Source organism: Castor canadensis, chromosome 13 (genome assembly GCF_047511655.1).
Source record: "Castor canadensis chromosome 13, mCasCan1.hap1v2, whole genome shotgun sequence".
Classification (NCBI taxonomy): Eukaryota; Metazoa; Chordata; class Mammalia; order Rodentia; family Castoridae; genus Castor; species Castor canadensis.
Genome location: NC_133398.1, coordinates 7,285,956 through 7,307,127, shown reverse-complemented (window position 1 = coordinate 7,307,127; position 21,172 = coordinate 7,285,956). Strand labels below are relative to the sequence as shown.

General features: G+C 50.6%; 1 protein-coding gene across 3 annotated transcripts in view; it reads left to right on the top strand.

Moving 5' to 3' along the window:
- Window positions 1-21,172, top strand: part of Lrrc8a (leucine rich repeat containing 8 VRAC subunit A) — a 29,135-nt gene that overhangs the window by 5,473 nt on the left and 2,490 nt on the right. For all 3 annotated transcript variants that reach the window (XM_074053037.1, XM_074053038.1, XM_074053039.1), the window contains exon 3: window positions 14,303-16,467. In XM_074053037.1, coding sequence (XP_073909138.1) covers window positions 14,311-16,467 — 2,157 coding nt within the window. In that variant the 5' untranslated portion in view covers window positions 14,303-14,310. The remainder of the gene's footprint in view (window positions 1-14,302; window positions 16,468-21,172) is intronic.

The window sequence follows — 21,172 nt, the reverse complement described above, 5'->3', positions numbered from 1 at the left end:
CCCCTGCTGTGCCAGGCATTTCTGATGGCTGGCATTCACAGCAGCAGAGGGGGTGGAAAGTGCCTGGTATGTGATGCTGTTCACACTTCTGTTTATTGGGATAAGGTCAGCACTCTGGGGCCCTGCCCTGTGGGAACTTCCTGTTGGTTTTGAGGAATTCAGTCCTGTCTTGTTGGGCAGCGATGAGCAGGAAGCAGCAAGTACTGCTCTTGTAAAAGGGGAATTCCTCCTCTGTGTCAGGGATAGCTGTGTGGATGGCCTGAGAAGTTGGACCTGCAGTTTTGGTTTCTGCTGTCTGCCTAAGGTGGCTCAGATTAAGGGCTGGGTGTACACACACCAGAAGAGGGGCATCTGGGTCATTTCCTGGACCTTTTAAGAAAAGGCTGGCCCTGTCCCAGTTTACCCTTGCATTGCCTAAAGGAAGTTTTGGTCCTGATCCTTTTAGAATGCTCCTTTTAGGCATAAGTCTCAAGGTTAAGTAGATAAGGAGTAGGGAAGGCCACCATAGCACCTGGGTGTAAAAATGTTCTGTTGGAGCATAGCTGGCCATGGGATGGATTTGGTAAGAGCATTCAGGCCTGGCAGCCTCAGATCTGTGGAGCCAGGTAGATGTTGGGCTGGATCAGGCTGGGAATGGGGGTCTTTCCCCAGGCTCTTCAAGCCTGCTTCAGCTGGCTGTTTTCCCACCTCCCGGTGCCTTCCTCTCCCTCTTCCCCAGCAGTCCCTTTGCCTCTCCAGGAGACATTGCTTGGCAGAGAGCCCCACGAGTAGACGATGCTGGCTTCTCCAACTTCATCTTCCCCACAGCAGCCCATGCTTGTCCTCAGTGCCACCTCTTGAGTGCTCGGTGACATGGCAGGTCACTGCATGCACTTACCCTTACCTCAGCCTTATGTGTGATGTCCTTTTACTACTGGGCAGAGGAGGATGAGATCTCTTGCTCAAAGTCTTATAACTTGTAAGTGGCGAAGCCAGAACTCAAGCTGAGATCTGCATGGCTTTTCAGCTTGACCTCATTCTACTCCCTTCTCTGTTGCTTCTTTTCCTCTCCATCCTCAGGCCTTTGAGGGTGCTTTCAGAGTTACCCAGGGACTTTATTTAAAATGCTGTGCCTCTGGCTCACTACTGGAGTCAGCTCTGCAGGGCTGAGCCCAGGAATTGCACTCTGTAGAAGCTCCTCTGGCATGGTCAAACTGGTGGTCTGCAGACCACACTGTGGACCCTGGCCAGAGATCTCTCTTCCAGCCCTGACCCCTTTGCTGAATGAGGCCTTCTGCTGCCTTCACCCATGCCCTTGGGGAAGAGGGCTGAGCCCCTCCTAGGACCAGGATGTTTGCTTTTTAGTAACTTTCTTTGTGTGTGCGTGCGTGCATGTGCATGTGTGTATGTAGGGGACAGGGGTCTTCACCTTCACCTTCCTTTATGGAAGGTGTGTAGGAATGAGGTTTCTGAAGGATTTTTACTCTGACTCACAAACATTCGTGTTTCTATTGCATCTCTCGTCTCTCAGCAAGTTCTTCTATATCTATCTAATGTTTCTTGAGGGCTTAAAACCACAGAATTAAACTGCCTGCAGCAATATAGCCTCACGCCTGGAGTGATGTCCTGCTGGAGTAAAATTCCACAGCTTTTGCATAGCACCTTGGCACCTCAAACACAGCTGCCAAACTGGCACTCTGATAGTCAGATGACCAGCATGCTGTGGGGGGAAGGGTGAGGGGGGCAGGGCAGGCAGAATCTTGGCCTTTATGGGCACCTTTCTTCTTCCAGCTGGTTCCTTGGGTCTGAGTCCCTGCAGGTGTCCACCCCATCCTTGAGGGTGGGACAGCAGGCCGCTTAGCCTCAGCCAGGTCCCCTCAGTCCTTCCCCTTGTCTACTGGGGACTGGCTGGTGCCCAGTCCTCCTGGGACTTCAGCAGAAGATGTCTGCAGCCCTCCAGGGTGCTTATGTCCACTGTCCTAACCAGTCTAGGAAGGCAGGGCAGTTGTTCATAGCAGATCATGACCTGTCTTGAAGACTTCTGCCCCAGAGTCTCAGACTCACAGCTGGCTCCCTTCCAAAGTTTCCTTAACCCCTGGAAGACCAGAGGCATCTGAGTATAGTATCTGAGTATTGCTAGGGGCCCTGCAATGCCCCTGTTTGAGTGCATCACTCAGGAAAAGGGGTCTCTTCCTAAAAAGCATCTCCAAGGCCATACCGGCCCAGTAGGCCCAGGAGACCTGCTTGCCTTGGAAGCAGCTTGGCATGATGGCAAGTCGGCTCTTGGGTGGATCTTACCACCGCCTTCTAGCTGCGCAGCTTGGGTAGGTCACTTCACTCCTCTGGGCCTCAAACTTCATGTTGTAAAAGGACCAATGAGCCTTCTATAATAACAGCAGCAATGCATCGGGGCACTGTGGCATGTCTGTGGTCCCAGCTACTTGAGAGGCTGAGGTGGGAGGATTGCTTAAACTCAGGAGTGCAGGGTCTGCCTGGGTAACATAGCAGAACTCTATCTTAAAGAAACTAAGTAATAAGAGCAGCAAACATTAGAGTCTTATTGCATGTTAGACATGGTGCAAAAGTTCTGTGGAGACCACCACTCTCCAAGGAATAGGTGCATTTCACATGAGGAAACCAGAGCCCTGCAAGGTGAAGTGACTTTCTAGATCACATTGGTGAGGTTGGTCTGTATGAGGCACAGTAGGTGCTTGGCACAGGACGAGGGAAGGCCCTAGCCTAAGCCCAACCTGCTGCCCTGTGTACTGGGCTCTGGTAGCCTGTGGAGGAAGCCCAGGGGATGTCCCTTACCTGTCACTTTTCACCCTGGAATGCAGGCCATGCCTTTCCAGGTTTTCATGAGGATGAATCTGTTTTGGAAGCCCAGCCCAAATTCAAGAGCAGTCTAGAGCTGACATTCCTTCCCTTCCCCCTCCTGCTCAGCCATCTCCCCTCAGCCCTTCCCCAGGAAGTGAGGGTGTGCCCTTCTGTGCAGGGTTAAGACCCAGCCCATAGCACCCCAGCCCACAGCCTCTGACTCACCCTAGGTGGGGGGGGGGGGTCTGGGGTCTGGAGGGCAGTGCCTTGCTGTTGTGGGGGGTGCTGTGTACCAGAAGAGGGTGAGACCTCTTTTCCACTCCTGGTTGTGGGACTAGAGGAAGCATGAGGCCCAGAGCAGATTCACAAGCCTAGAGTTTCCCTGGAACAGGGCTGGTAACCCAGTGTCTTCTTGGGGCCTCTCAGGAACAGTTCTTCCCCCTTCCCTGGGAAAGTTTTAGGACAGCCTCCATCTGTGCTATAAGGAGGTGTGCCAGCCTCTTGCCACCCTCCTGCCTGCAGGGAAGTTTTCCTGTTGGCTCTTTTTGTGCTGTAACAAAAGGCTCTCTGTGCCCTGTCTACCCGCCAGCTCCCAAAGGCCTACAGCCCAGGTGTAGGAGCTGCTCAGATCTTTGCAGGCCCACGCAGGGTCTGGACATACTTGGGGGATTCCCTCTGGACAGAGGGGCAGTGTGTCATTTCTTTGACTCTGTTCCCTGTCTGTAAGAAGCATCAGTAGGAAATTGAAGCTGGGCACAGTCCCCACCACTCAGGAGGCTGAGCCTCGAGGATCACTCAAGTCCAGGACTTTGGGGTCAGCCTAGGCAGCATATGAGACCCCATCTCTTAAAAAGAAAATGAGGGATAGACCCTGTGGATTGGGGTGGATGCCTAAGGGCTGGATCTGAGAGCACATGATCACCACTTGGCCTGTAGTCCTTTCTTGGGACACTCAGCCAGAAAGGGACTAAGAGGTCCTGAAGCTCTACTCAGAGATTGTTATGTTCAACTCAGCCCTCACCGAGTTTTGTCTCCACTGAACTATGGGAGGGTCTTGTGTGATGGCAGGTGGGGTTATGAACCAACACCCAGTCTCACTCTAGGCCAGGTGTTGAATTGACACATAGTACATTATTTTTCCTTAATCCTCACAGAAACCCACTTATCATTTGTGATAGTCTTATCTTACAGATGAGGAAACGGAGGCCATGAGGCCCCAGTGAGGAAACGGTGCAGTTGGCATTTGAGCTGCTGGTGTCCAGGGTTTTATCTCTCCTTGTGTGTTGTTCCCATGAAGTGAGGGCTGCTGTTGTCTGTTACAGGTAGGGCAGGGAGCACAGGGCTGACTGACCTTTTCGACCTACTAGGTGACAGCTGCTCCTTATAAATTCTTTTACAGTCCTCAGAAATCACATGATAAGGAAGGTCTTTTGATTTGTTTCTAAGTATTTTTTTACTCATAAATGTGCCTTATTTAAATAACAAGGATCTATATTGTAGGCAACCCCTACAGTCTTACCCACACTCAGACTTAACCACATACAGTTTAAATACAGCTCTCCAGAGCTTTCTCTGTATGTGGTATGAAGTTTTTTGCTGATATTTTTCTGGAGGGGCTGGGGTTTGAACTAAGGGCCTTGTGCTTGCTCTACTCCTCGAGGCACATCCCTAACCGTATAGATAGTTTTGTTTTTTTTTTAAACAAGGACAGAATCATACTTTTTTTCCCACCTGTTTTTATTAAGGTAAAATATACGTTATGTAAAACTTCCCCTTCCCAGTGTTTTAGTGTGCAGTTCCGTGGCATTAAGCACACTCCTATATGCAGCCATCACTGCCATCCATCTCCAGAACCTTTTATCTTGCAAACTGAAATTTTGTCCCTATTAGACACCATCTCCCCATTGCCTCTTCCCCCTTCCTCTTTCTGCCTCTGAATTTGACTTCTCTCGGCCCATCAGGTGATGGAATATTGTAGTATTTGTCTTCTGTGTCTGGCTTCTTTTTTGGAGTCATACATTTTACATTCTTATCAGCAAGTTTTTTTTTTGGATAGTACTGGGGGTTGAATTTAGGGCCTCACTCTTGCTAGGCAGGCACTCTTCCACTTGAGCCATGCCCTTTTTGCTTTAGTTATTTTTGTGATAGTTTCTTTTGATTTTGCCCAGGTTGGCCTGCAGTCCTCCTGTTGTGCTTCGCTGTAGCTAGGATGACAGGTGTGTGCCACCATTCCCAGCTACTGGTTGAGTTGGGGTTGCGCTATTGTTTCATCTGGGCTGGACTTGAACCCTGATTTTCCAGATCTCAGCCTCCCAAGTAGCTAGGATTACAGGTGTGAGCCACCATGCCCTGTCCTTTATCAGCAGCTTTTTAAAACCTAGTATCTCTTGGACATCACTTGGGTCACTGCATGCAGATTTATGAAGACGGTACCATTATTTCTATTTGAAAGTTGCAAAAGCCACTGCTCAGGCTAAATAATTTGCCTGGAGTCATGGAATTATTTCATGCTGGAACTGGACTTGAACAACTTGTCCCCAACCTCCAAACCCTTGCTCTTTGCCTTCTTCCAGATCCACCTGCCACCGAGGGAACACTGGGGTGTTTTCTGGGTTGCTTGTTTTGCCCTCCCAGGAATAGAGAGGCCAAGCCTTGCTGCAGGAGTCCCGGTCTTAATGTCTCTCACGGGTCCGTGCAGCCTTATAGGAAAGAACTGTCTGGCCTGTGTCGCAGCCATTTCTGGGTATGGGGCAGGACCAGGTGTGGGGGTGTTCCAAGTTCATTAGTGTCCTCAGGGGCAGTATTTTCGGGCAGAAGAACAGGTAGGCTAGAGGGAGGAGCTGTGTTTGCTGCCCTGGTTAGGAGTTGCTGCTGCCTGCTGGATTTTCACAGGTGTGAGGATCAGGAGAGGACCTGTCATGAATTGAAACTGATGATTGTTTTGGTAATTTTGTGTGATGAGGTAGTTGAAGCACATAGAAAGATGTAAAGGCTAGAATAGATAGTGCTGTGTCCAGAACTCAGCTTTGTCAGATGTTGATGTTTTGCATAATTGTTTGAGATATGCACACACGTAGGTGCCCGTGTGTGCGTGTGCTTAAATACGTTAAGTACATTAAAAGCCCTTCCCTAGTCCGTCTTCTTCCCACCCTAGATGAAATCATTATGTGGATTTGTACCTTTACTGCATTTGGATATATGGATGTTCCGGAAAACCTTGTATAATGTGTGTATCCTTATACAACTTGGTTTGTGGTTCAACATTGCTTTTGACCAGTGCTGATACATGTAGCTATAGTTAATAGCTCTGACTTAAAGCGTTCTATTGCATGAATAGAGACTGTATCCTTCCTCCTGTTGATAAATATTTAGGTTGCTGCTGATTTTTTGCTTTACAAACAACTCTTCAGTGAGCATTCTTAGCTTACATAACTAGGAGAGAGCTGCTGGGCTGCAGATCATGTTTATTTATTTATTTTTGGCAGTACTGGGGTTTGAACTTGGGGCCTCACGCTTGCTAGGCAGGTGCTGTATCACTTGAGCCATCCACCAGCCCCAGGCTGCAGGCTTTGTGTATCCTAACTCCTTAGATAAGTCTTCAGTGTTTTTTGCTGATCTAAGAGAGTGAAATGATTATATCTGAACATCTGATTGTTCTAATTTGCATTCCTTGAGTACTAATGAGGTTACAAATTGTTTCATGCATCAGTTTATATCAGCAGTTTTTCATGTGAATTGTCTATTCGTGTGTCTTGCCGTTTCCCCCATTGGATTGTCTTTTATGTATGCTCGTGGGAGTTGTATGTTTATTCTGGTATGACTCCTTTGTTGTCATACACATGGGAAATACCTCTCTTTTTTTTTTCTGTTTATTGTGCGTTCACATTTTAACTTTAATATGACCAATGTACCAATATATCAACCTTTTACTATAAGAGCTTGTACATTTTGTGGCAAGATATTCTTTCCTATCTTAACACCATTAAGATAGTCTCGTAGATTTTTCTTTTCTTTTTTTTTTTTTTTTTTTTGTGGTACTAGTTTGAACTCAGGGTCTACACCTTGAGCCACTCCACCAGCCCTTTTTTGTGAAGGGGTTTTTGAGATAGGGTCTCATTAACTATTTGCCCGGGTTGGCTTCGAATTGCGATCCTCTTGATCTCAGCCTTCTGAGTAGCTGGGATTACAGGCGTGAGCCACTGGCGCCCGGCACTAGTTTTATTTTTTTTTTAACAACACCTCACACATGCTATGCAAATGCCCTGCCACTGAGCTACACGTCAGCCCCTAAGCATTTCAAGGATTTTTTTTGGTTTTTGGCAGTATTGGGGTTGAACTCAAGCCCTTGCACTTGCTAGGCAGGTGACCTTACTGCTTGAGCCACTCCACGGGCCCTTTTTTTTTTTGTGATGGGTTTTTTCAGCTAGGGCTGGCTTCAAACTTTCATCCTTCTGATCTCTGCCTCCTATGTAACTAGGATTGCAGGCATGAGCTACTAGTGCCCAGTTTATGTTGGTTATTTTTGAGATAGGGTCTCTCTTTATGCCTGGGCTGTCCTGGGCTGTGATCCTCCTATTTATGCTCCGCTGCATAGCTGGAATGACAGGCGTGCATCACCATGCCCAGCCATTGGTTGAGCTGGGGGTTTCAAACTCAGATCCTTTCAACCTTTCAGTCTCAGCCTCCTGAGTAGCTAGGATTATAGGGAGTTAGGGGACACGCTTTTTTTTTTTTTTTTTTTTTGGGTGATACTGGTGTTTGAACTTGGCTTTGTGTTTGCTAGGCAGAACTCTGTTGCTTGAATCAAGCCTCCAGCCTTAGGGCCATACTTTTTCCATAGGAGCACCTGACAGCTGGCACTGTTGCTGGATATCCATTCTTTTCCCTTGACCTGCAAAGGCAGCACTTCTCATCTTTTGGTTCACCCATGTATCCTTACATCAGCACCACATTGTTTTACTCCCATTAGTTTTATAGTTAAGTTTCGATATCATGGGGTGTTTCTTTCCACCTTTTTTCTTCCAAATTATCTTTTCTGTTCTTGATCCTTGGAAATAGTGATTTTAAAAATCTGTTTTCCTTAGCCGGGCACCCATGGCTCCCGCCTATAATCCTAGCTACTTGGGAGGCTGAAAATGGGAGGACTGCAGTTCAAGACGAGTCCAGGCAAATAGTTTGCAAGACCCTGTCTTCAAAATAACTACAGCAAAATGGACTTGTGGTGTGGCTCAAGTGGTAGAGCGCCTGCTTGGCCAAGCCCAAGGCCCTGAGTTCAAACCCTAGTCCCACCCCCCCCAAAAAATCTTTTTTTCTTACCTGAATAGCATGAGCTTATAATAAAAAAGAAGAGGTAACTTTGGGGTGAAAAGACCTTATTTGACTACTGAGAGAATTGGGGTATATGTGTGTAATCTATGGCAGAGCATCTGTCTCCCCTGGCTTTTTGCCTTCTCGCATTTGGCATGCTCCAACCTGCTCTTCCTGTCATCGATCATTTGTACTAATGTGTTTTCATTTCTGCATGGTACTCCACATCTGAGCACCTCATGACTGTTTAACCAGTCGCCCCAAGGCAGGCATCTGCCTCCCCCAGTTCTTCTATTCACTGTGATGAATGATCCTATGGCTGCATCTTTGTCCTGGAGTCTTTCCCAGGCACTTGCCGTCCTCCTTCACACCACCTTTCTCGGGCTCCATCACTTTAGCAACCCCTATTCCACCTTTCACATCCCAGGCTCTGCACAGGGGCCTGAGAAGAGTCCAAAGTGGTCCCTGTCCTGTATTCCTCTCAGCCTCCCCTCTCCTCCATGGCAGTCTCTTGCCCAGTGCCTCCTGAGCTTTACCTAGGTACGGTCAGGGTCTTTCACTTCATTCCAAGTTGTTGCCCACTGGGGCACAGTCTGCAGATGACACTGGTGCATCTCAGCTGGAAGAAGAAAAAAATGGCTAGATTGCAGCCTGGAGCACAGCAAGGCACTCTTTCGTGTCTCTTCTCAGGGCCCTGATTTCATACCCTTTAATCTTTGTCCTCTGTTTAGGGTCCTCTCCAAATTCTCCATCTCTAACCTAGCAGAGACCTAACCTGATCCGTCCCCCTCTTGTCTTCCAAACCTCCATCTCAAAGCTACAAAGAACATTTTTTCCTTTTTTTTTTTAAAGGCTGTATTTCTTTAACATCGTATACTTTTTTCCCCAGTTCTGGGAATGGCCCCAGGGCCTGGTACATGCTAGTCAAGCACTCTACCACTGAGCTGCCTCCCCAGGCCCTCATACAATTTTTTTTTTTTTCCTGTACTAGGGTTTGAACTGAGGGCCTACGCCTTGAGCCACTCCACTAGCCCTTTTTTGTGATGGTTTATTTTTGAGGTAGAGTCTCAGGAACTATTTTGCCCAGGCTGGCTTCAAACTGCGATTCTCCTGATCTCTGCCTCCTGAGTAGCTAGGATTACAGGTGTGAGACACCAGCACTTGACCGATTTTTTAATTACAAAGATAATGCATGCTTGTTAAGGATCCAGGCTTCCATTTTAGGTCTCTGCCTTCTATTCTCCCTTGGAGAAAGCATCCTCACAATGCAGGAGATGTTAGTGGGGAGCTTAGCAACATGGGATCATTTAGAATTCTGGTTTTGCTTTTTTCCAAAAGGCAAGAGCTACTTCATCCACCGCAAAGGCCCTGTGGCATTCTAGTGTTTTCTTACCCACCTACTGAAGAAAGGCCTCACCCTTCTCTCTGCCAGGTATCTAGGAGCCCTCTGGGTGACTTTTTCTTCTGTTTCCTGACCTCTCCCACACACTTTTCATTCATTCATCAAGGGTCTGTGAGGCCAGGCCTGCCCTAGGGTAGGGGTGGGAATTAGGTCAACATTTGCCTTATTTGTTCTCTACTGCCTACTCCCTTCCACCACCAGGCTCTGGCCCTGAACCAAGCACTCTGTGTGTGTTGAATACTGTATTTTTTGGGGTGAGGGGAGTTTACTAAGGATCAGAAAAGTGAAGTTACCTGCCCAAGATCATTGTACTAGTGAAAGGCAGAACCCAGATTGATTGGCCCTTGCCTGTTCTTACACCTTAGAGTTCATGTCCTGCTGTGCGGGGCTCCTTCTCCAGCTGCCCCAGGTCCCACACAGGACATTTGAGAAACTGCACTTCAAGGGCCTTCAGGACAATTGCCGCCATTCAGCACGGCGTTTGTCACCATGCCCATGCTCAGGCGGGGAAACTCAGGTGTGAGGGGAGGTGTTCTGGCTCCTAGATGACCCCTCTTCCTCTGCAGCTACAGCAGGAGTGGTGACGACAGGGTGTGTCTGTGGTGGTGGCAGTTAAGTCTGCTACAGCATGGACAGGCCTCGAAGACTTAAGGTTAAGGAAACACTTCAGTCAGTAAAGGACAACACAGTGTGATTCCACCCCAGGGAGGTGCTTAGGACTCATGGAGACAGAGGGGAGAAAGGTGGCCCTGGCCCTGGGACTGGGGTAGGGGTGGAAGTCGGTGTCTGAAGGGACAACATTTGTTGAGGAATGAAGACTGCTGGTGCCTGTGGAGATGGTGGCACTGCAGTGTGATGTGCTTGATCCCACTGGTCAGGACCCTCAGACGTGGGGAAGATGAGAAAATTGGTGGTAGGCTTATTTTACACAGAATAAGCCAATGGGGAAAAACAGGGCCCTTGGCATGTGAGGGTTTTGTGCTGAGAACAGGGAGCCGCTCTAACTTCCGGAGCTTAGTCATCTCAGTCACTGGGCTCCTGGGCGAGTCTCTGCACCTGGACTCTCTCCACCCTTGCTTGAGGTTCCAACCCCTTCTTTGGGCAGGAAGAGGGAGGGCCACACCTGTCTGGCCCTGCCTAGGCCACAGCACCCTGAAACTACTACTGCACCACACCCCAGGCCTGCACCCATCCCATGCCTCACTCCCACCCTGTCTCCTTTCAGGTACTCTCTAGGAGCACCTCTGCATTTATTGAGTACTAATTGTAGACTTCTATGCTCAAAGAGCATCTGGCCCTGCCCAAGTGAAAAAGAGATGCAGGGTAGATACCATACCAACTCATAATGACCACCTACCCCCTCTGCAATAATTGCTTTAAAGGAATTAAATTCTGTAAACTTCCCAGCAGCCTTGTGAGGAATGGCCTGAAGCTGCCAGTCAGCAAGGAATGTATTCAAGGCCCCACAGGGCCTCCCAGCAGAGCCCTGGCCACTCCAGAGGAGGCCAGCAGGTGGCTCTGACCATATGGTCATCTCTTATTGGCCTTGTCATAGGGTGGGCACTCTTCCCTGACACCCCTGGGGATTAAACCCCTAGATTTGGTGCTTGCGCCACTTTCCTTCCCTCAACAGCCCTTCAGAGAGGGGTAGTGCCTTATCCAGAGTCACACAGCAGAGGTGAGGACGCAATACGGGTACAGCTAGGAGGTGACCCCTCAGCAGGTCAGGCCTAGGCACAAGATGGGCCAGACCTCCTCTGGACTTCTGTCCTGGTCCTTCTTAGCTCTGTGATCAACTGCAGGCTCTCCTGAACCTCTGCATCCTTGGTTCTCCTTTGTTCATACTCAGTTTGACTGAGAGTCCCCAGGTAAGCCGTCTTAGCGGAGCCCCATTTCTCTGACCTGCACAATAGAGCTGTGAGCACATCTATTTCGCCCCAGGCAGCAGGGCTGAGGCCGCTCCTTTGCAAGGAGGCTGGACATTCTCCACTAATTGACACACCCCATTCCCCATCAGAAAGCAGGGGAGGGTATTGTTGTAAGGAAGCCATGCCCCACCAGTCAGAAGCTGCTCCCACACCCAAAAGCCTGGCTCTCCATCCTTGCCAATCTCTTCCTAGCCTCCTGGGGCAGGCTGCTGCAGGCCCTCTTACCCTGTGTCTTCACTCCTCCCTTCCTGTACCCAATCTTCACTACCATGGATGGGGCCTTGGGGAGCCAGGAAGGAGGGCCAGTGCGGGTGTCTCAGCTGGAAGTCAACTGTGTGATTCAGCAGGCCCCGCCACCCTGCCGGAGTGCCCCTCTTTCCCAGGAGTGTGGGTGGTGTGTCGAGCCAGCTGGTCATTAGAGGGCTGGGGCCTTCCTGTGGGGCGGGTGCTTGCCTGGCCCAGGAGCACCCTGGGCCTCACTAAGAGGGCTGATCCTGGGCGGCTGCCGACCCAGAGAGGGTGGTAGTGTCTGCTGGCCCTGAGGTGACCTGAGCTCTGGGAACCCGGGGGTTGGGAAAGCTGGACACCTGGGCCTGGTTTCTTTCAGCACGACCTGAGTCTGGAACCCCAGGCAAGAGGAGGGCAGGCTCCATAAAGCAGTGAGGTCCTGAGCTCAGCCATACTGCTATGACCACTGCCACCTCTAGTAAATGCCAAGTCCACCTCCTTTACATGGGGCGCTGTCTGCTTTCCTCTTGGCCTCCCACCCATCCCAGTTGAGCCCAGGACTGGGAGCACTTAGCACTTAGAGAGAGGCCGACTCACAAAGTTGTTACTACTATTGTGAACATTATCAGTAAGAAAAAAAGGGCAGCCAGTCTCCTGCCCTGCCACCCCGTTTCTTTGCCAAGACAGACCCACCTGATCGCAGGTTTTCAGAACTTGGTGTGAAACCTAGACTGTGGACTAGGAAACAGGTTGTAAAGTAAAAACACAATTTTTATTTTTATTTATTTTTTAACTTATTTATTTTTGTGGTACTGGGGTTTGAACTCAGGGCCTACACCTTGAGCCACTCCACCAGCCCTTTTTTGTGAAGGGTTTTTTTCGAGATAGAGTCTTATGAACTATTTACCAGGGCTGGCTTCAAACCCAGAGATCCTCCTGATCTCTGCCTCCTGAGTAGCTAAGATTACAGGCATGAGCCACTGGCTCCCAGCTACAATTATTTTTAAAAAGGCACAGAAAGGTCAGAAGGATTATTACTCAGTGAAAAGGTTGCAGTGGGTAGCCTGGAGCTGGGTTTATAGGAACGTTTCTTTTTTTAATTTCATGCTTTTGTATATTCTTCCAAGTATTCTGTAGTAACATACAGGGAACTAATCTTTTCCCTGTTTTGTTCCAGCCTCCTTGGTAGGGTAGTCGCAGATGTCAAGGACAGACACCCACCATGTCTGGTTGCAGCCTCAGATGTGGCATGGGCTGGATTTCCCGAATGTGGCTTCTTGATCCAGCATTTCCCAAACTTGGCTAATTATTAGAGTTACTGAAGTCACGTATTAAAAACCAGATTCTCAGGCTACTCCTGAGTCCAGATGGGAGAATCTACTGCGGTCATACTTCCCATCCCTTTCAACCACAGCAAGGCCTGCAGGTGACCGGGTCCTGTAGTCTCTTTCTACTGCCCTCCCTCGTGTGCCCCTCCCAGGACCCCACTCTTTAGATGTGCTATTTGTAGCCTGCTGCTCTTCCCTGAGTGCTCCTTGGCTGTGCTGGCATTGCTTACACACACTATGTGCACATATGTAGAGGCTTTGTTTTTGCTGTTCGGTGGTTGAGCTCAGGGTTTTGTACTGGCTAGGCAGGTGCTCTACCACTTGAGCCACTCCACCAGCCCTTTTTGCTCTGGTTATTTTTGAGATAGGGTCTCACTTTATGCCCAGCTGGCCTGAACCACGAATCTCCTACTTGTGCTTCCCTAACTAGCTGGGATGGTGACAAGCATGTGCCACCATGCCCAGCCATTAGTTGAGATGGGGATCTTGCAAACTTTTTGCCCAAACTGACCTTAAACCATGATCCTCCCCGTGTAGCTTAGATTGCAGGCATGAGCCACTATACCCCACTCATGTACGGTTTTTGACCTCACTATTTGTTTTACATGTAGAAGGGTTTTTTTGTTTTTGTTTGGTTTTTTTTGCGGTACTGAGGCTTGAACTCAGGGTCTTCACCTTGAGCCACTCCACCAGTCCTATTTTTGTGAAGGGTTTTTCGAGATAGGGTCTCTTGAACTATTTTCCCCGGCTGGCTTTGAACCATGATCCTCTTGATCTCTGCCTCCTGAGTAGCTAAGATTATAGGTGTGAGCCACTGGCGCCTGGCACTGTTTGTTTTACCAAAGGGAGTCCTTGGTAAGCCCCCTCTGCTTTCCTTCCTCATGCTGCAGAAATCCCTTCCAGTCACTGCTGCAGCTTCCCAGCCGCTGGTTCCCAGTCCCTGGGAGTTCTGTTCAGGCCCCTCTGCTCAATCTGATTATTTCATGAGTGGACTCTGGACAAGAATTCCCAAATTCTCTGAATGGAATGGAGGCAGAGAACGATGAGCCTGCATCAGAAATCTGACTGTCTGAGCCCTGCTCTCATTGTACATAGTCTGCAGTCTTAAATGTGAAGTCTGCCCACCTCCCCCGAGCGGTTTCCCAGCCAACTGGTGACCAAATGGCTTCTGTTGGTGACTAGGCCACAACTCCCAGATAGAAGTGAAATGGAATTTTGGAAAACAGTGGACTTTTCATTGTCTTCTTCCCCTAATCCTCAGGCCCAGGAATGCCAGGCCACCCTCTAACCTCCCTTCTATGTGTCCCTTTCAGGTTGAACCATGATTCCAGTGACAGAGCTCCGCTACTTTGCGGACACACAGCCAGCATACCGGATTCTGAAGCCATGGTGGGACGTGTTCACTGACTACATTTCCATTGTCATGCTCATGATTGCTGTCTTTGGGGGAACGCTGCAGGTCACCCAGGACAAGATGATCTGCCTGCCTTGTAAATGGGTCACCAAGGACTCCTGCAATGACTCCTTCCGGGGCTGGGCAGCTGCCAGCTTGGAGCCCACCTACCCCAACTCCACAATCCTGCCGACCCCTGACACGGGCCCCACGGGCATCAAGTACGACTTGGACCGCCACCAGTACAACTATGTGGACGCTGTGTGCTATGAGAACCGCCTGCACTGGTTTGCCAAGTACTTTCCCTACCTCGTGCTCCTCCACACCCTCATCTTCCTGGCCTGTAGCAACTTCTGGTTCAAGTTCCCGCGCACCAGCTCAAAGCTGGAGCATTTTGTGTCTATCCTACTCAAGTGCTTCGATTCGCCTTGGACCACAAGGGCCCTATCGGAGACAGTGGTGGAGGAGAGCGACCCCAAGCCGGCCTTCAGCAAGATGAACGGCTCCATGGACAAGAAGTCATCAACAGTGAGTGAGGACGTGGAAGCCACTGTGCCTATGTTGCAGCGGACCAAGTCACGAATCGAGCAGGGCATCGTGGACCGCTCAGAGACAGGTGTGCTGGACAAGAAGGAGGGAGAGCAGGCCAAGGCACTATTTGAAAAGGTGAAAAAGTTTCGGACCCACGTGGAGGAAGGGGACATCGTATACCGCCTCTACATGCGGCAGACCATCATCAAGGTGATCAAATTCATCCTCATCATCTGCTACACCGTCTACTATGTACACAACATCAAGTTCGACGTGGACTGCACTGTGGACATCGAGAGCCTGACGGGCTACCGAACTTACCGGTGTGCCCACCCTCTGGCCACGCTCTTCAAGATCCTGGCGTCCTTCTACATCAGCCTGGTCATCTTCTACGGCCTCATCTGCATGTACACACTCTGGTGGATGCTGCGACGCTCCCTCAAGAAGTACTCATTTGAGTCGATCCGTGAGGAGAGCAGCTACAGTGACATCCCTGACGTCAAGAACGACTTCGCCTTCATGCTGCACCTCATTGATCAGTATGACCCGCTGTACTCGAAGCGCTTCGCCGTCTTCCTGTCAGAGGTGAGTGAGAACAAGCTGCGCCAGCTGAACCTCAACAATGAGTGGACGTTGGACAAGCTGCGGCAGCGCCTCACCAAAAACGCGCAGGACAAGCTGGAGCTGCACCTGTTCATGCTCAGTGGCATCCCCGACACCGTATTTGACCTGGTGGAGCTGGAGGTCCTCAAGCTGGAGCTCATCCCTGATGTGACCATCCCGCCCAGCATCGCCCAGCTTACTGGCCTCAAGGAGCTGTGGCTGTACCACACCGCAGCCAAGATCGAGGCTCCTGCCCTGGCCTTTCTGCGTGAAAACCTGCGGGCACTGCACATCAAGTTCACTGATATCAAGGAGATCCCACTGTGGATCTACAGCCTGAAGACACTGGAGGAGCTGCACTTGACAGGCAACCTGAGTGCAGAGAACAACCGCTATATCGTCATCGACGGGCTGCGGGAGCTCAAGCGCCTCAAGGTGCTGCGGCTCAAGAGCAACCTGAGCAAGTTGCCACAAGTGGTCACAGACGTGGGCGTGCACCTGCAGAAGCTGTCCATCAACAACGAGGGCACCAAGCTCATCGTCCTCAACAGCCTCAAGAAAATGGTGAACCTGACAGAGCTGGAGTTGATCCGCTGTGACCTGGAGCGCATCCCCCACTCCATCTTCAGTCTCCACAACCTGCAGGAGATTGACCTCAAGGACAACAACCTCAAGACTATCGAGGAGATCATCAGCTTCCAGCACCTGCACCGCCTCACCTGCCTTAAGCTGTGGTACAACCACATCGCCTACATCCCCATCCAGATTGGCAATCTCACCAACCTCGAGCGCCTCTACCTGAACCGCAACAAGATCGAGAAGATCCCCACCCAGCTCTTCTACTGCCGCAAGCTGCGCTACCTAGACCTCAGTCACAACAACCTGACCTTCCTCCCCGCTGACATTGGCCTCCTGCAGAACCTCCAGAATCTGGCTGTCACGGCCAATCGGGTGAGTGGCCCGGGCAGGGTGCAGTGGCCCATGGTGGGTGCTCGGGAGTCCCTTGAAACTTGGTAGCCCACGTGTACCAGCCAGTTCCTTGCCTGGCTAGGAAAGTCCGCACCCAAGGGCACCTTCTCAGGATAGTCAGTGGGTTTGGAGTCCTCACCTTTGGTTCCCAGAACCACCAGGAAGACACTTATTCAAGATTCTGATTCCCAAGCCCTGAATCAAAGTCTCTGGGGTTGGGAGCCTGTCTTTGTCACAAAATGCTACCTATTTCTCTCGCCAGGAGACGTGGTATGGCCAGGCAGGGTCTGTCCCCAAGGAGACCTTGAGCCCAGTTCCTCATAGACAGGGATGTGCATGGTCGGGAGGTACAAGACCCATGATCCTCTCTTGGGGCTGAATGGTGGGAAGTAGAACTTAGCCTCGAACTTGTGGTAAGAGGCCAGGCTGGGTTCACCAGGGACAGAAGCTGTGCTGGCTGAGGTAAAGCCAGAAGGTCTTTGCAACTCCTGGCATCTCTCACAGCCCTCTCCCCTCTGCATCATGGTGGTAACAGGCAGAGGTGGACTTAGTGGGGCAGGCTTGTCACCACCTGCCTTTCCAGAGAGGAGATTGTGCAAACCACTGGGGCGGGCAGTGTAGGAGGTAGCACCCTTGAAACTTGGTAGCCCACGTGTACCAGCCAGTTCCTTGCCTGGCTAGGAAAGTCCGCACCCAAGGGCACCTTCTTGAGGCAGACAGGCTGAAATTGAGGGCAGGGTACTCCTGTAGATTTGTGGCCTAACCTCTGTGGTGGAAACCAAGCCACAGCGCTTACAGGGAGCCCCCACTGCTCTCTGTCCTGGGGTGCGGGGCTTTCTTGGCCCTCTCAGGCGGAGGGACTTGCACAGATTGGCAGTTGAAACCTAAAGCATGGAGAGCCAGTTCAGCCACTGTTATCCCTGTGCCTCCGTCACAGCAGTGCCCCACGGCGGTCCCTGCTGGCTTACTGAGCACTGGTGGTGTCAACCCTGTATCACCTGTGGCATTCTCGGCCTCCTCCCATCAGGAGCTCTCTTCAGCAGCCTTGGACATAGACACAGAGAGCCATGAAAAGCCCTGAAAGTCCCTGTCTGCTCCTCCCTGGCTCCAGGGAAGGACACACCTTCTCTAGCATCACTGAGACTGGAGAGTCCTGGCCCCCAGATCACTAATGGCTTAGAACCCTTCCTCCTCTGTCCCCAAGCATCCCTTCTGCAGACCAGCCTGCCTCCTCAGAGAGACCGTGGCAATCCTGTCTCCCTCTCCCCAACCATGACTCAGGCATGCCCGACACTGCTCAAGGATGAGCGTCCAAGCTCAGGTGGTATCTTCACCACCTGAGGGGTTAGAAGGGCTGCTGAGTAGGGAAATAGGAGTCTCATAGTGAAAAGCCACATTTGGGAAGCACTGGTCAAACTAGTCCTTTAATGTGAGGACAGGGATACTTCTTTAATGTGAGGAGTGGCTCCTTATGATACAATGTTGGAACCTGATTACCCCTAGAGTTGGGCCAGACCCATCTCACACCCCAAAATGTCTGCTTTGCTGGGCTGGACTCCCCTGCTAGGTGCAGGAGGGTCTGGGCTGGCCTCCAGCCTGGCCCCTACCTCCAGGTCCTCACACTAGGCTTGCTGATTAGTGTCATGCCTGTTAGCTGAAGTCACCCCTCAGGAAAGGAGCTGGCGGAGGCCCACTGTCCTGGAGGAAGGAGACCCTCAACACCCTTTTTAGCACACTGCTTAATCACATCCTGTCCCCACCCACTGGAGCACCAGAGGCCTTTGTAGGGAAAAAAGTTTGCTTTCGTGATTGTGGGCAGGGAGGCCCCTCCTCTTAGGTCAAAGTCTGGGCTGCTTTCCTTCCTACTCTCCCTAACTCCTTGTAAGCCACATTGGATTGTGGTGGGCAAGGAGGGGCTGGTGTGGGCGGGCTCTGGACCTTGGGTCCTGAGCTTTCTGGGTTTGCACTTGTGCTAATGAGTACTGTGATGAAGCAGGTATTCATTCCTACTGATTCTCTGAGCACTCCCAGAGTCCAGCTGTGTACTAGGGTCTAGGTCCCTGGGGATGATGGAGGCCCACAAGGAACCAGACAGTTAGCACTCAGTGCAGTAAGGACTCCACTGAGGCCTCTTAGAAGAGGAAACGTCAACTGTCCCTGAAGGACCAGGAGAAGGTACAGATGAAGAGGAAAAGGAAGGGGCAGTTGGTTGGGCTGCCCTGGGAAGAGCAGTGAGATGAGCTGCCCCTGGAATGTGGACTTTCCTCTGAGGGCAGAGACAGGGCTGTGTCCAATGCTGTAGGAAGCTCCCATCCTCCACTGCAGTTTCAATGTCTCTTCATTTGTTCAGTGTCTGGAAACCTTGCCAGCTCATGAGTGACGCCTGCAAGGACCTTGGCTCTTTAGTTCAGTGCTGACAAATAGCAGTGTTCCCAGAATTCTTGTTGATTGTAGGGGTGAAGAATGAGGTGACTCACCATTTAGCAAGATTGCTTTTTGTTTGGTTTTATTTTGGGGTGCTAGGAATCAGACTCAAGGCTTCATACATGCTAAGCATGTACTCTCCTAGTGAACTGCACCATAACGCCTACCTCCAAGAGAGGTAGTCTCCTACTACTGTTTTGTTTTGTTTTTTAGTGGTGGTACTGGGGTTTTGAACTCAGGGCTTCATGCTTGTTAGGCAAGAGCCTACCTTTAACCCTGAGAAGTTATTCTTGCTGTCACCAGGGGTGGGTTTAAGAGGCAGGGTAAGCAGTGATGTGTGAGGATGAAAGGGCCAAAGCTGCCAGGGACAGAGACACAGCTGGAGTTTGGAGAGGTAGAATCCATGGGAGTTGGGGTCCAGGGAGTCTGGATTTTCTCTGGGTAAGTGGAGGCTTGTTGACACAGGATGCTGAAGGAGGCACAGGCCCTGTGTTAGGGCCCACGTTGAATCAGCATGAAGCGTGAAGAGTCATCCTCTCCCTGTTTGTGATTGAAGATGGTCCTTGATGTGATTGCCAGGAGAGGAAAAAGGGTGAGGGACAGGGATCCACCTTGGATTATCAGGATGGAAGAGGGAATCCAGGTTAGAGTGTGTGGCTTCTAGTGTACAAGGAACCAGTGAAAGGAGAACAGATGCGGGTCCAACTGGTGACCAGCTAACTAGTCATGGTAGACAGAAGGACAGAAGCCAGATTATGGTGGCTGAGAGACGGCATTTTTCCAGATGACTAGTCATGAAGATCGCAGAGTCTTGGAGAAATGGAGCAGCCTCAAAGGCTCCTGAGGGGCCTCTCTTTCAAAGAGTAGGTAGACTTGAGACCATTTCAATGCTGATGGGGAGCCATTGGACTTCCTGAGGAGGCAAGAGAGGTGGGACTAGGTGATGGAAATTGACTTTAAGCCTTCAGTGGACCAGGTACACGTAGGGAGGGAAGGACAGGTCCAAAGGACCAGTGTGGCCATGGCAGGGAGCCAAACTACTAAAAATACCTTCTCCTTTCTCCAGAGCCTCAGGAGAGCTCTGTGGCAGGGAAGAAGACTTTCAGAGAGGGGTCTCTGGAGTCAGGCTAACCCTAGCTCGTCTGCTTTCTGTCCTTCGTGTTCCTGGGCTTCAGACCTTGAAGCCACCCATCCCAGTCCTGGCCCTGGGCATAGCAGGGGCAGTTTCGGATAGTTAGGTCAAGAGTCTTCTTGAAAACATCCTCACAGCATGACCACATCAATTTCCCTGCTGGGAAGACTGAGTTGCTCACTGGGAACTGGAATCCTTCAAAAATGGCCAGAGAGAACAAGAACATGTGAGGGTGACGTCCATGGCTGCAGAAGTCTCAGCCAAGAATGTCCAGACTGAGAAGTATTTCCAGTCCAGCCCTTGCATTGTACACATGGGGAAACTGAGGCCTAGAAAGAGAAATGGGTGTCCCAGGGTTCTCCTGTAACTTAGTCCCATACTTGGCAGAATGGAAATACAATACGGTACAAGCTGTGAGGGGGAAGAAGGAAGGTTTACATCCTGTCCTGACTCTTTGACTATGCAGCTTCAAACAGGTTGCATTTCACTGTCCTGGCCTCAATCTCCCAGCAGGAAAATGTGGGCAGTGATAAGAGCACCCACAGAGTGGTCTCTGTATTGCCTTGCAATTGCCCCACCCTTGAGAGTGAGGCCCAAGCCTCCTGCCCAGCCTTCTGAAGGAGGAGGTTCTAGGACAGATAGGCTCAAAAAGGACCCCTGCCTCTCACTGATTTCACACGGGCGAGAGAGGAGGCTGGCACTCCTGGGCTCTTCCTGTGTGCTAGAACACATGGCACATTCCCTCTTTCATCCCACTATTTATCCACTGTCAGTGTGGACAGTCAGCAGAGCTTGGATTCAAGTTCTAGTACCACCACTTATCTCCTGGGCAGGTTAATTCTTCAGGCATCTGTAACTCATCTGAAAAATGGGAAGAGTATTTCCATTTTTATGGGTCAAGTGAGTTAACAGTGTCTGTGCTCAGGGTAAACCTGCCTTACAGTAAGCTGCACTTGGATGTTGCCTGTCATTCCCATCTGGCAAATCAGGAAGGTGGTGCTGAAAGGCCAGTCTTTGGCTCCCTGCACTCATGCTTACCCTGTGACTTGGCAGGTGAGGAAACTAAGGTCCCCAAAGAAGTGATGCAGCTGGGATTCCTGCCCCTTATTAGTGAACTCTCCCCAGTTCTTA